An 11,911-nucleotide genomic window follows, 5' to 3' on the forward strand; every position below is an offset into this window, starting at 1 on the left:
AGCTACTGGAGGTATGTCATTGTACAAAGGAGGCAGTTATATTGAACTACTGGAGGTATGTCATTGTACAAAGGAGGCAGTTAAATTGAACTACTGGAGGTACGTCATTTACAGAGGAGGCAGTTACATTGAAATACTAGTGGTATGTCATTGTACTAAGGAGGCTGTTATAGTGAACGATTAGTGGTATGTCATTGTACAAAGGAGGCAGTTATATTGAACTACTGGAGGTATATCATTTTACAAAGGAGGGAGTTATATTGAACTACTGGAGGTATGTCACTGTATAAAGTAAGCAGTTATATTGAACTACTGGAGGTATGTCATTGTACAAAGGAGGCACTTATATTGAACTACTAGAGGTATGTCATTGTACAAAGGAGCCAGTTATATTGAACTACTGGAAGTATGTCATTGTACAAAGGAGGCAGTTATATTGAACTACTGGAGGTATATCATTGTACAAAGGAGGCAGTTATATTGAAATACTAGAGGTATATCATTTTACAAAGGAGGAAGTTATATTGAACTACTAGAGGTATGTCATTGCACGAAGGAGGCAGTTATATTGAAATACTAGAGGTATATCATTTTACATAGGAGGCAGTTATATTGAACTACTAGAGGTATGTCATTGTACAAAGGAGGCAGTTACATTGAACTGCTGGAGGTATATCATTGTACAAAGGAGGCAGTTATATTGAACTACTAGAGGTATGTCATTGCACGAAGGAGGCAGTTATATTTTATACGTTTTTTAGTTTAATATATTGCTGATATGATCTTTATTAAGAATAAAACATATTTACAATTAATATAAATAAGCCATTATTTACAAAGTGTACAAATAATAATGTTATTTAACATCAAACATTTTTTCCACATCATTGGGTCACTGGTGCTCATTACCGCCCAACTTAGTAGACGCAGTCAGAGGTGTGCTGTAATTCACTACCACTGTACTGTGTGTGATTCACCTCACACAGTTCCACTTTGTTTTGTTTAATATATACAATTGGAGAATGATGAAACTTCTAACCAGTATGAAAGGATTCTAACCTGATGAGGTGTATTGTTAAATTGCAAACTGGTTTTATTTCATAGTTTCATAGGCCTCTCACCTCTGGTTATATGGAATGAAGGACCATTATGTGTCTTTTCAAAACTCCACTTTGTGTTGCTTCATAGTCCCAATGGGGACTCTTACATTATAAGACTTCAGATCAGTATGAAGAGATATAATATGACTTTTCAAAAGACCACTTCGTGTTCCTTCATAATCACAATAAGGACACTTATGAGGTTTCTTATATGTATGAATGGAAATAATATGTCTTTTCAAATTACCACTTTGAGTTGCTTTATAATCACAATTGGGACACTTAAAAGCCCTCTTATTAGTATGAAGGGACATTATATGTTTTTTCAAAGTACTATTTAGTTTTGCTTCATAGTTACAATGAGGGCACTTATACGGCTTCTCACTAGTATGAAGGGAAATGATATGTCTTTTCAAAGCACCACTTCGTGTTGCTTTATAATAACAATGAGGACACTTATAAGGTCTCTCACCAGTATGATGGGACATTATATGATTTTTCAAATTACCACTTTGTGTTGCTTTAAAGTCACAATGAGGACACATATGAACTCTATCACTATTATGATGGAACATTATATGTGTCTTCAAAGTACCACTTTGTTTTGCTTTATAATTACAATGAGGACACTTATGAACTCTATCACTATTATTATGGAACATTATATGTGTCTTCAAAGTACCACTTTGTTTTGCTTTATAATTACAATGAGGACACTTATACGGCCTTTCATCAGTATGAACAGATATTATGTGTGCTTTTAAAGTACCATTCTTTGTTGCTTTATAATCACAATGAGGACACTTATACGGCTTCTCACTAGTATGAAGGGACATTATATGACTTTTCAAAGTACTAATTAGTGTTGCTTTAAAGTCACAATAAGAACACATATGAGGTCTATCACCAATATGAAGGGACATTATATGTCTTTTCAAAGTACCATTTAGTGTTGCTTTGTAGTCGCAATAAGGACACTTATAAGGCCTATCACCAGTATGAAGAGATATAATATGACTTTTCAAATGACCACTTCGTGTTCCTCTATAATCACAATAAGGGCACTTATGTGGCTTCTCACTAGTATGAAGGGAAATGATGTGTCTTTTCAAAGTACCACTTTGTGTTGCTTTATAATTACAATGAGGACACTTATAAGGTCTCTCACCAGTATGAAGGGCCATTATATGATTTTTCAAATTGCAACTTTGTGTTGTTTTAAAGTCACAATGAGGACACATATGAAGTCCATCACTGTTGTGATGGGACATAATATGTGCCTTCAAATTACCACTATGTACTGCTTTATAATCACAATGAGGACACATATGAGGTCTATCAGTATGAAGGAACATAATATGTTTTTTTAAAGAACTACTTTGTGTTGCTTTATAATCACAACAAGGACACTTATAAGGCCTCTCACCAGTATGAGACATTATATGTGTTTTCAAAGTTCCTCTATGTGCTGCTTTATAATCACAATGAGGGCACATATGAGGTCTAACATCAGTATGAAGGGACATTATATGTGTTTTCAAAGTACCACTATGTGCTGCTTTGTGATTGCAATGAGGACACTTAAAAGGCTTCTCACCAGTATGTAGGGACATTATATGATTTTTTAAATTACCACTTTGTTTTGCTATATAATCACAATAAGAATACTTTTGATGCCCACCACCAGTATGAAGTGCCATTATATGTTGCTTAATAATGCTTTTTTTTACTGCTTTATATCCACAATGATGGCACTGATAAGGATTTTCACCTGTATGACTGGTAATAATATGAAGTTTTAAATTATTAGACACTGTTGCCACGTATTCACAATGAGGACACTTATGATGCCTATCACCAGTATGAAGCGCCATTATATGTTGCTTAATAATGCTTTTTTTTACTGCTTTATATCCACAATGATGGCACTGATAAGGACTTTCATCTGTATGATTGGTAATAATATGAAGTTTTAAATTAGTAGATACTGTTGCTGTATATTTACAATGAGGACACCTGTGCTCCACACTTGTATGATGATTCATTATATGTCTTATCATTAGACTTCTTTCTACAACCTTATATTCACAATAAGGACATTCAAGAGGTTTCTCAGCTATCATAGACAAATCACAATTCTTCACTGCAGATTCCAAACCATACTGTATCATCTTCTTTGTCTGCGAAAGAGAATCTATGGTTCCTAAAAACATTAAATATTTCATGATTAATTAAAAATAAATAAATGAAGAAAGATTGTACCGAAAGGTTCGATGCGCCACCTTTACCTATGGCACCTATAAGCCATGAGGAGAATAATAATAAAATGAATAAAAATATTCACAAACATACACCTATATACGTTATAATATGAGAATTAAATGTTATGCTGCAAAAATTAAAATCTAGCCCAAAAAGAGTAAAAAGTGCAATTCAGTGTAAAAAATTGATAAAGCAATTGAAAGCATGCCAATCTGAGAAACCTAAAAATGTGCAATTTTGTACATAAAAAAATTAAAGTTATTTGAATGTATCTTCCATGATTTGAATTTCTGATGAGGTTTGGCGAAAATGAAAGCATGGGAACAAAAGAAGTGATTGTATGAAAATCTGGCCTCAAGTTCATGGTCTCATAAAACTACAAAAACTGGTAGGCCTACTACCCCTTGGTTTTTGCTTGCAATGTGTTTTGCAATAAAATTTACACGTCCTTTATGTAGCAATACTTCAATATTCATTGAAAATTGATTTCATAATTTCAGTTTCTAGAAAAAAAAAAAAAAAAACACTTGTTTCTACAGTGCTTTAGTTCTTTCATTAACCATCCTTCTATTTATTTTCCACAAACATTATTGTATGGTTTTCCGGTATTTAGCAGTAATTTTCTTTCTTTTCCAATAGACCAAGCCCATGGATGTGTGGGATTATTCGTGCCAATATTTGATACTATACCATTATTAGTCGGTGGATTTGTTTCATGGAAGGCATCTACAAGATACTCATGACCTCTTTAAGATTAGAAGGACCATTTTTAACATTCTCAGTCCGGGATTTAGCTTGCCTTATAGTTACATACTTTATCTGCAACTTTCTCCACATCAGGACTCAGTTGTAACTGACTTAACTGTATTAATAAAAGTGTGTTTTATTGATGGTTCCAAAGTGGTTTTCCTTCTGTACGATCTCCAATAAAATTTCATCTTTGGGACTTACATTTTTTTCCATGTCAATGCCTCAATTATTTGATTACATTTTAAAATTGGATTATTTACCTTCATTTGATATAATTTCATTCAAAGCCAGCAGAACAAGGTTTTTTACTCTTGAAAACATCTTAAATTCTTAAATAATGAGACAAAGCTCTGACTGCCCGAGTCTCAAGTTAACAAGTTCATTCCTGTTCGCCATGACGTAATTTCCACTCTTACCAACTACTCTGGGAGTAGTCATAAGGACTTAAGTCAACATAAGACTATAAAGCAAATAAAATTTATTTAAGTAGTGAACGGTATTAAGGCTATATGTTGACTTATGACCATAATATCAGGAAGGAAGTTATAAACTTGACTTAAGGCTATAATATCAATTGGTACAGCTGACCCATTTTTAAAGATTGACTTAAGACCTTAATGCCAACCAGTAGCTCTGTTTGGTGCTATAATGCAGCAACATAATCTCCAAATACTTAAAAAGTGACTTAAGCCCTTATGACCGCGCATCAAAGACATATCACTAGCAAAAAGTTATATTTAATAGTTTGAAATTTTCCTCAAGGATTGTTAGACTTATCACTGCCACAGGTCCAGCGAATTCTGACTTGAGCTACTTAACTAAAATGTTCACTCTTATGTATCTTTCTCATTTAATTTTAAATCTCCCTCCCTTATTTACTTCTATTACTTATTTATTTTATTTTTCAAGTAATCGTTAATACAGTGGGAATAAATCAAGAAGGTACATTGCTACAAAGAAGGTACAAACAAAACAAAAATCAGGTATTGCATTCTAACAACTGAAATTTTAATGCATTGGCAAAAAATATCAGTTAAAGAAAATTATGAAAAAACTAATAATTAAATAAAATAATTTAGAAAAAACCCAATTCTTAGAATTATATTACGTTTTGAGTAAATATTGTTTAAATTTGAACAAATAAAAATAATCAAAAGATTTAAATCACTCTTAATTGTATTTATAATTTTAAAAAATAGTTAATACTCACCAGAGGGATCAATTTCATCACTTATTTCTTCTTTAACTGAAACACCAGAGTTATTTATATCTGAAACACCAAATTAACAAGAGACGATAAATTCATGATTCAATGATAAAATAACATACCATAAAATTGTTTGATTGGAAACTCAGCGGTAAAGAATTGATTCCTAATTACTTTACAACTCAGAGAGCAGGAGTTTCAATTTAGTCTAGTTTTCAATTACTGGATTAAAATACAGAAAATTGTATTTATATAATTTTTGTTTTACTTTTTTTTCAGTAAAAAACATAGCAACACATCAAAACATACAATAGCTGTACAAAACTAACTAAATATAATGAAGACATAAACTAAACATTAAACAATTATAATAAAGTTATCCTTATAGCCCCAACACGTTTATTTTCTATTTACTCTACTACTGCATTTTAGTCATTCTGGCCATTTTCAATAATAACTATTGATTAAAAATTTCAATTACACTTTAAGTATTAAAAATTACTTCTGAAAACATTCTGTATCATGAATTATCCAACCTAATTTTAAATATCACAGCTAAAATATTATTAAAAAGTTGGAAGCTATTCTGGCTTGGTCAAATGAGTTGGATAATAAATAAGTAATTTGATGCAATATTTTAAAAGATAATTGATTGGTCATTGTTTTCCCTAATCTAATAATGCTTTATAGGCAGAAAGACTAAAATATAATTTGATAAAGGCAGAATAGCCAGCAACTTTTTAACAACATTGTAGCTGTTGTACAGAATGTTTTTGGAATTAATTTTTAATATTTTGAGTGCAATTGAAATTTTTAATCAAGTTATCCTTGAGAATAGCCGAAATGCAGGAGTAGAATTAAATTAGAAAATAAACATGCAGAGACTGAATCGATATTTTTACTATAATTCATAAGAAACCAGTCTCAAACAGGAATCCAGATTATATATAACTATAAATGAAAGTTTATTCTCATTTCTTGTAGACTTTTTCAATGAACGGGGTCAAAACTACTATAATACTGTATAGTTTGGATATTTTAATCTTTAATTAGTCTTGAATTAAAATCTTTAATGTGATGATATGTCTTATAGACTTTCATTAAAATAAGCAAGCGTAGCTGGTTGCAAGTACGGTAGCTTACCTTAAAAAACCAGGTTGAAATAAAAAAAAAAAAAAAAAAATATTAAATTAATTTAAATTTTCTCTTACCATAATAGATCTCTAGAGTTTCCTCTTCTTTAATACTAGCCAAGGTAACTGCAAAAATATCCAATGATTATTTAATCAGAAACATCAACTAACTTACCGATTCTTCATTCCCTATTTTTATAATTTGTATAATTATTTAGCAGTTCTTATCAATTATTTACTTTCACTGATCCAAATAAGGCGGAAACTACTTTTTACTTCTTGACCAGACAGTACAAACCTTTTGAAAATTTAATACCCGCCGCCCATTCAACAGGTATTTTTTCCCTCTAGGGGGAAATTCAAGAGGGGAATGGACGACAAACAAAGTTCTATGGAGTAAGAAAAAGTTCTTATTTGAAAACACTTTAAAGGAGACTAGAGGAAACAGTTGTCGACCTAATAAATTCAGGTGAGTCTTCAGATTTATATCTAAAGAGTAGATAGATCAAGGGTTAAATGTCAAACCTCAAAACTATGCCTAAGGGAAAATTAGGACCTTAATAGATATAGAAATATAGCAGAATAAGATTTATTTTGAATATAGAAATTAGATGTAATTTGTCAATTAAAAAATTTCATAACCCCCCTCCTCAAAAAATTGTAGCGATACCCTATATTCGTATACCCAATATAGGTAATATAAGTGCTTCTTGAAAAATGAATTAAAAAGTGTATTACTTACTAAGTAAATATAAAATAAATGCCTCATTTATAGAGTGTCTGGTTACAGAGACCAATGTTGCTATAAATATATAATATCCATTTTTTAATACCAGTAATAATTTTATTTTTTAATATTTATTCTAATATTAAATATCTATTACTGAAGATTGTCAGATAGTAGAGTTTTATAGTGGAAAAAAGTACAAGTATCCATAAATAATATCGATCGTAAACATAAAAGATGTACTGAATATCAAAATTTATAAGTCAGAAGAAGTAAATGTGATAGGAACTGCTGCAGAAAAATGTTGTAAATTATAACCTAAACTTTAACTAAAGCAGAAAAGAAGTAAACACGAAGGGAAAGAAATTTTCCCTCTTAAAAGGCGGTTAATATTATAAACTAGGAGAAAGATAAAGAAATACTTCATTCATTCATGCTGCCCAAATACATCGGGTTGCTACATTACACACATACTGATCAATCCGTGACTGGACATATATAAATTACATATTTTATATGATATAATATAATAGAAAGATAGCATTTTTTTTTTTCACAGTTTTCTTTTACTTTTCTTCTACAATGAATACCAGTCCACAAATTAACTACAAGTTTTTCAATTTATTCCTTTTTTTTTTTCTTTCGCTTCTATTTCACAACCCCTATTTCATTTGATCAACAAATTCCCCCATATAACAAATATTAAAATATTTAAAATAATAAAGTAATAGATAAAACAACAAACAAGATATGCGATGCATGCATGCCATCCCTCCTCTGGATAACTCCCACACTCCTAATTTCCATGCATGTGGTGGTGTATGATTCCCAGGGAGTCAAGTATTATATTCTCTGTCAACCTTTGATTGATGATTGATGTACAGTCTGATCAAGAATTAATTATTCCCTTCTTTTTTGGAAGAATGAAATAACTACCTATTTATCATAATAATCATGATCCTTCAAAGTTTTATTACAATGGTAAAAATAAAATGTAAAAAAGAACGGTAATAAAATAATTAGGATAATCTAAATAGAAATATTTAAACTCAAAGAGATCACATTTTTAAATATTTATAATTGAGGAGTTTTCAGTCAAAAGTCAATAAATCTACTTCTGAAAAATGAAGATTTTTTAGATAAATTAAAATTCAACACCAAAAATTATTTAGTGCATTTCAAAATTAAAATTTTCTCCTACCAAATAAATAAAAATTTAACTTATCTTCACGAAATGCTACTATAAATTTCCAACAGTAGATATATAAAGTTTTTATGTTTAGAGATATTTAGGAAACTCCTCAATTTTTGAAAAGATTAGCATACTTGCGTGAGAACTCACACATTTAATTTCTATCCTTCTTCCAAACACCAGATTGAGAACTTGTTTTAGGTTTAAATCCTCTTTCCCAATAATTGTGAAGAATGTGTATGAAAGGAAAACGTTTATTCATTTTAAAAATTAATGAAATCTACAAAACAACATTTTCACAATGTTTATAGGTAATGATATCCAACAGAGTGAGGTCTACATATGATAACATATAACAACATAATGATTGATATACCTCATAAAAAACATTTTCATAAACATATCAATTGGTTCCTTTTGGGATATTTGGGTTTAACACAGCTCCTATCATCATTTATAGAAACCTAAAATATAACCCTGTTTACATTGGGACCTGCTCGTGTTGTACTTCTGGTACCCCGATTGTATTTTAAAATTATAATTAAATTAGTGTGGAACAAAGGCGGTTGAAAATGTGAGACCCTTTCTGTCCATTAATAACGTGCGTATATTTAAATAAGTCAAATATTAATTCCCTGGAGGGTCAGATTTGTGTTAGCGTTTTAGTTTAAATATTTATCTATAATAATATGATATAAGAACAAATTTGGGGTTGTCTCATAGATAACGGAATATGGCTTACTGATGACAGGGTTGGAAGTCTCACTGCTGCGGTTACTTCTGCGTCTTATGGCTGTTTCCCTTGTCCAGGTGTGTGGTGGGCGAAATGGTGAAAACCATGAATCTTTGCCTGGTTTCAGAAAGAATAGGTCTGTATCGATCGGTGGCTGGCCAGCATGTCATCGACTCTGGCATCATAGTAGCGGCAGTCCAGATTATATCTTGCATGCCACGATAGAGAATTAAGACGGCCTCGCAGTGGCGGCGTCTTCAAGGTCTTCTGGTGTCCGCAGCAAGGGGGGCATCAGAAAATGAGACCCCGACCCCGACTTTATACAAATTCAAAAAAGAACCAAAAATATCGGCATACTGCCCAACTAAATTTGGCTCAGCCGGATTTACAATAAAAAAATACACAGAGATGGGGAAGACTCAGTCTGCCATAAAATATGATAGAAATAATACTAAACAAGACCCTATGTCAAGTAACTATGAATTTGTATCTTTTTTAGCCCTGACGAAGCCCAGCAACGTGGGGCGAAATGTTGGCTCTAATAAAATAGTACACCAATCTGCTATTAATTTTATTTGACCGCATCCGGACCAAATTCCATTTATAGAAATTAATATAAACAATTCAATAACAGAATTAATATAAACAATGATAAACTCACGAAAGGTGGTTTCAGTCGCATCAGTAATTTCTTCTTTAACTGAAATACCAGAGTTGTTCATACCTGAAACAGAAAACAACAAACCATAAATTCATGACTAAAAAATAAAATGAATTCACAATTAAGCCCAAATGTTAAGACTCAAAAGTAAAATTGTAAATCATGCTTAATGCCAATAATTGAAAAAGTCATGGAGGTATCTCTATAAAATAAATATCCACTTAACTAATTTGATATATTGCTATCCAGAAAATATCTCGCAGACTAAAGAAATTTAAAACAAAAACTATGGCCTCAATAAGAAACATAAACAAAGCTATATTTTTGAGAACGTAGTAGGAGTTTCTTATCAAAATTAGTAAATCATCAAAAATTAAAATCATACACTAAAACTTATCCACTTGATTTCAAAATTTAAATTTATACCTGCCAAATAAATTGAAGGTTTTAATAGAAATTTAACTTATCTTCATGAAATGCTAACATAAATTTTCAATAGTGGATACGTAGACTTTTGACAGAAAACTCTCCAATTTTTGAAAAGATTATCACAGAGAACTCTTGTATTCGATATCTATCCTCACTACGTCAGAAAACGTACCTACACTAAAGAATTAATATAAACTCACAAAAGGTTTCGGTCTCATCAGTAGTTTCTTCTTTAATTGAAATACTAGAGTTGCTTAAACCTGAAACAGCAAATTACTTAGAAATTAAAATTATGCTCCTAAAAGTTATTTAGTTGATTTCAAAATTTGAATTTTTCCCTGTCAAATAAATCAAAATTTTTAATATAAATTTAACTTATCTTCATGAAATGATAACATAAATTTTCAATAGTGAATATATAAACTTTTGACAGAAAACTCCCCAATTGTTCAAAAGATTTTCACAGAGAACACTTGCATTCAATATCGATCCTTACTAAGAGTACGAAAAGGTACCTACACTACAGAATTAATATAAGTAGTGATAAACTCACAAAAGGTTTCAGTCTCATCAATAATTTCTTCTTTAACAGGAATGCCTGGGTTATTTGAAACTGAAACAGCCAACAACATCATGAGTAAAGAATATTTCATACCTAAATTGAAATGTAAAATTGTAAATCATGCTAAATACCACTCATTAAAAAAGTCATTGAGGTGGATATATATTATATATGTATTTATATTAAATATCTACTTAACCAATTTGATAGATTGCTATCCAGCAAATATTACACAGACTAAAGAAATTTTGAACATAAAAATATAGCCTTAATAAGAAGCTTATACCAAACTAGGTTTTCGTAAACATAACTTAAAAAGGAAATAAAATTAATTTATAACAAGGATCAGATGACACTAAGTAATACAGGAAATTATTGATTGTGCTACTAACCAATTTGATCCATATTTGAAAAACGAGATATCAAACACTTTGGATAAACAAACAAATACCGCGAGGTCTGGCCCAAAACACATAGAGTAAGAATTGGCTACTAACTGAGCCAGCAGAAAGATAGTGTGACGTAAGCTGGGAGAATGATGTCACTAGAATGATCACGCCAACTTTTAATGAAATTATTACTTTATTTTTTATATAAATTATAGTAAAACAAGATAATTAAGAATGACACTTCTAATAAAATCTCGGACAATCTCAGGAAGATTAAACCACGATATTTTAGTAGTACTCCACAACCTTTCTATTCATCTTCAAGGTTTGTTGACTCACAAGTTTTATGCCTTAAGTTGTAACAAATTGGCGTAAGTATCCGCTGAAGAGGATATGACACCTTGAATTCATCTCCATTGAATTAGGGTGGCTCAAGCCATGAAATGGACCAGACATGTGATGGCGCCTTCCTGTCTAGAGCAAATCATTTCAAGCAGAATCCCTAATCCTCTCAAACATCGTATCGACTAAAAAACTGGAAAATATAAATTGATTAATGTGATAAGTACAGTATCACAATGAATTTGAACAACGTTAGCTATGAACGAATCCTTTCTGACTTATTCACTAAAGACAATAAAGAGAACTCGCACTTGTTTGAAGGCAGAGTTGGGCAAAAATTATTAGATTGACAAGAGACAAATACTTTTCTATTCGAATGAAGATACGACTAAACAATCCAAATATTTGAAATACTATTTCAATC

General features: G+C 31.0%; 2 protein-coding genes across 2 annotated transcripts in view; both read right to left on the reverse strand.

Annotated features, from left to right (window-relative positions):
- LOC106681529 (zinc finger autosomal protein) overlaps positions 1-11,911 on the reverse strand; it is a 56,083-nt gene that overhangs the window by 16,511 nt on the left and 27,661 nt on the right. Inside the window, exons 5-7 of the mRNA XM_067051491.1 lie at positions 9,766-9,828; positions 6,531-6,578; positions 5,323-5,382 (exon numbers count right to left, since the gene is read on the reverse strand). Of these exons, the coding sequence (XP_066907592.1) occupies positions 5,323-5,382; positions 6,531-6,578; positions 9,766-9,828 (171 nt within the window). The remainder of the gene's footprint in view (positions 1-5,322; positions 5,383-6,530; positions 6,579-9,765; positions 9,829-11,911) is intronic.
- Positions 7-5,297, reverse strand: LOC136796785 (zinc finger protein 91-like). Its single transcript, XM_067051492.1, has one exon. It carries the CDS (start codon positions 3,323-3,325, stop codon positions 1,160-1,162), a length of 2,166 nt encoding a protein of 721 aa, XP_066907593.1. The 5' UTR covers positions 3,326-5,297; the 3' UTR covers positions 7-1,159.

Source organism: Halyomorpha halys, unplaced genomic scaffold (genome assembly GCF_000696795.3).
Source record: "Halyomorpha halys isolate HHAL.00 unplaced genomic scaffold, Hhal_1.1 Scaffold345.1, whole genome shotgun sequence".
NCBI lineage: Eukaryota > Metazoa > Arthropoda > Insecta > Hemiptera > Pentatomidae > Halyomorpha > Halyomorpha halys.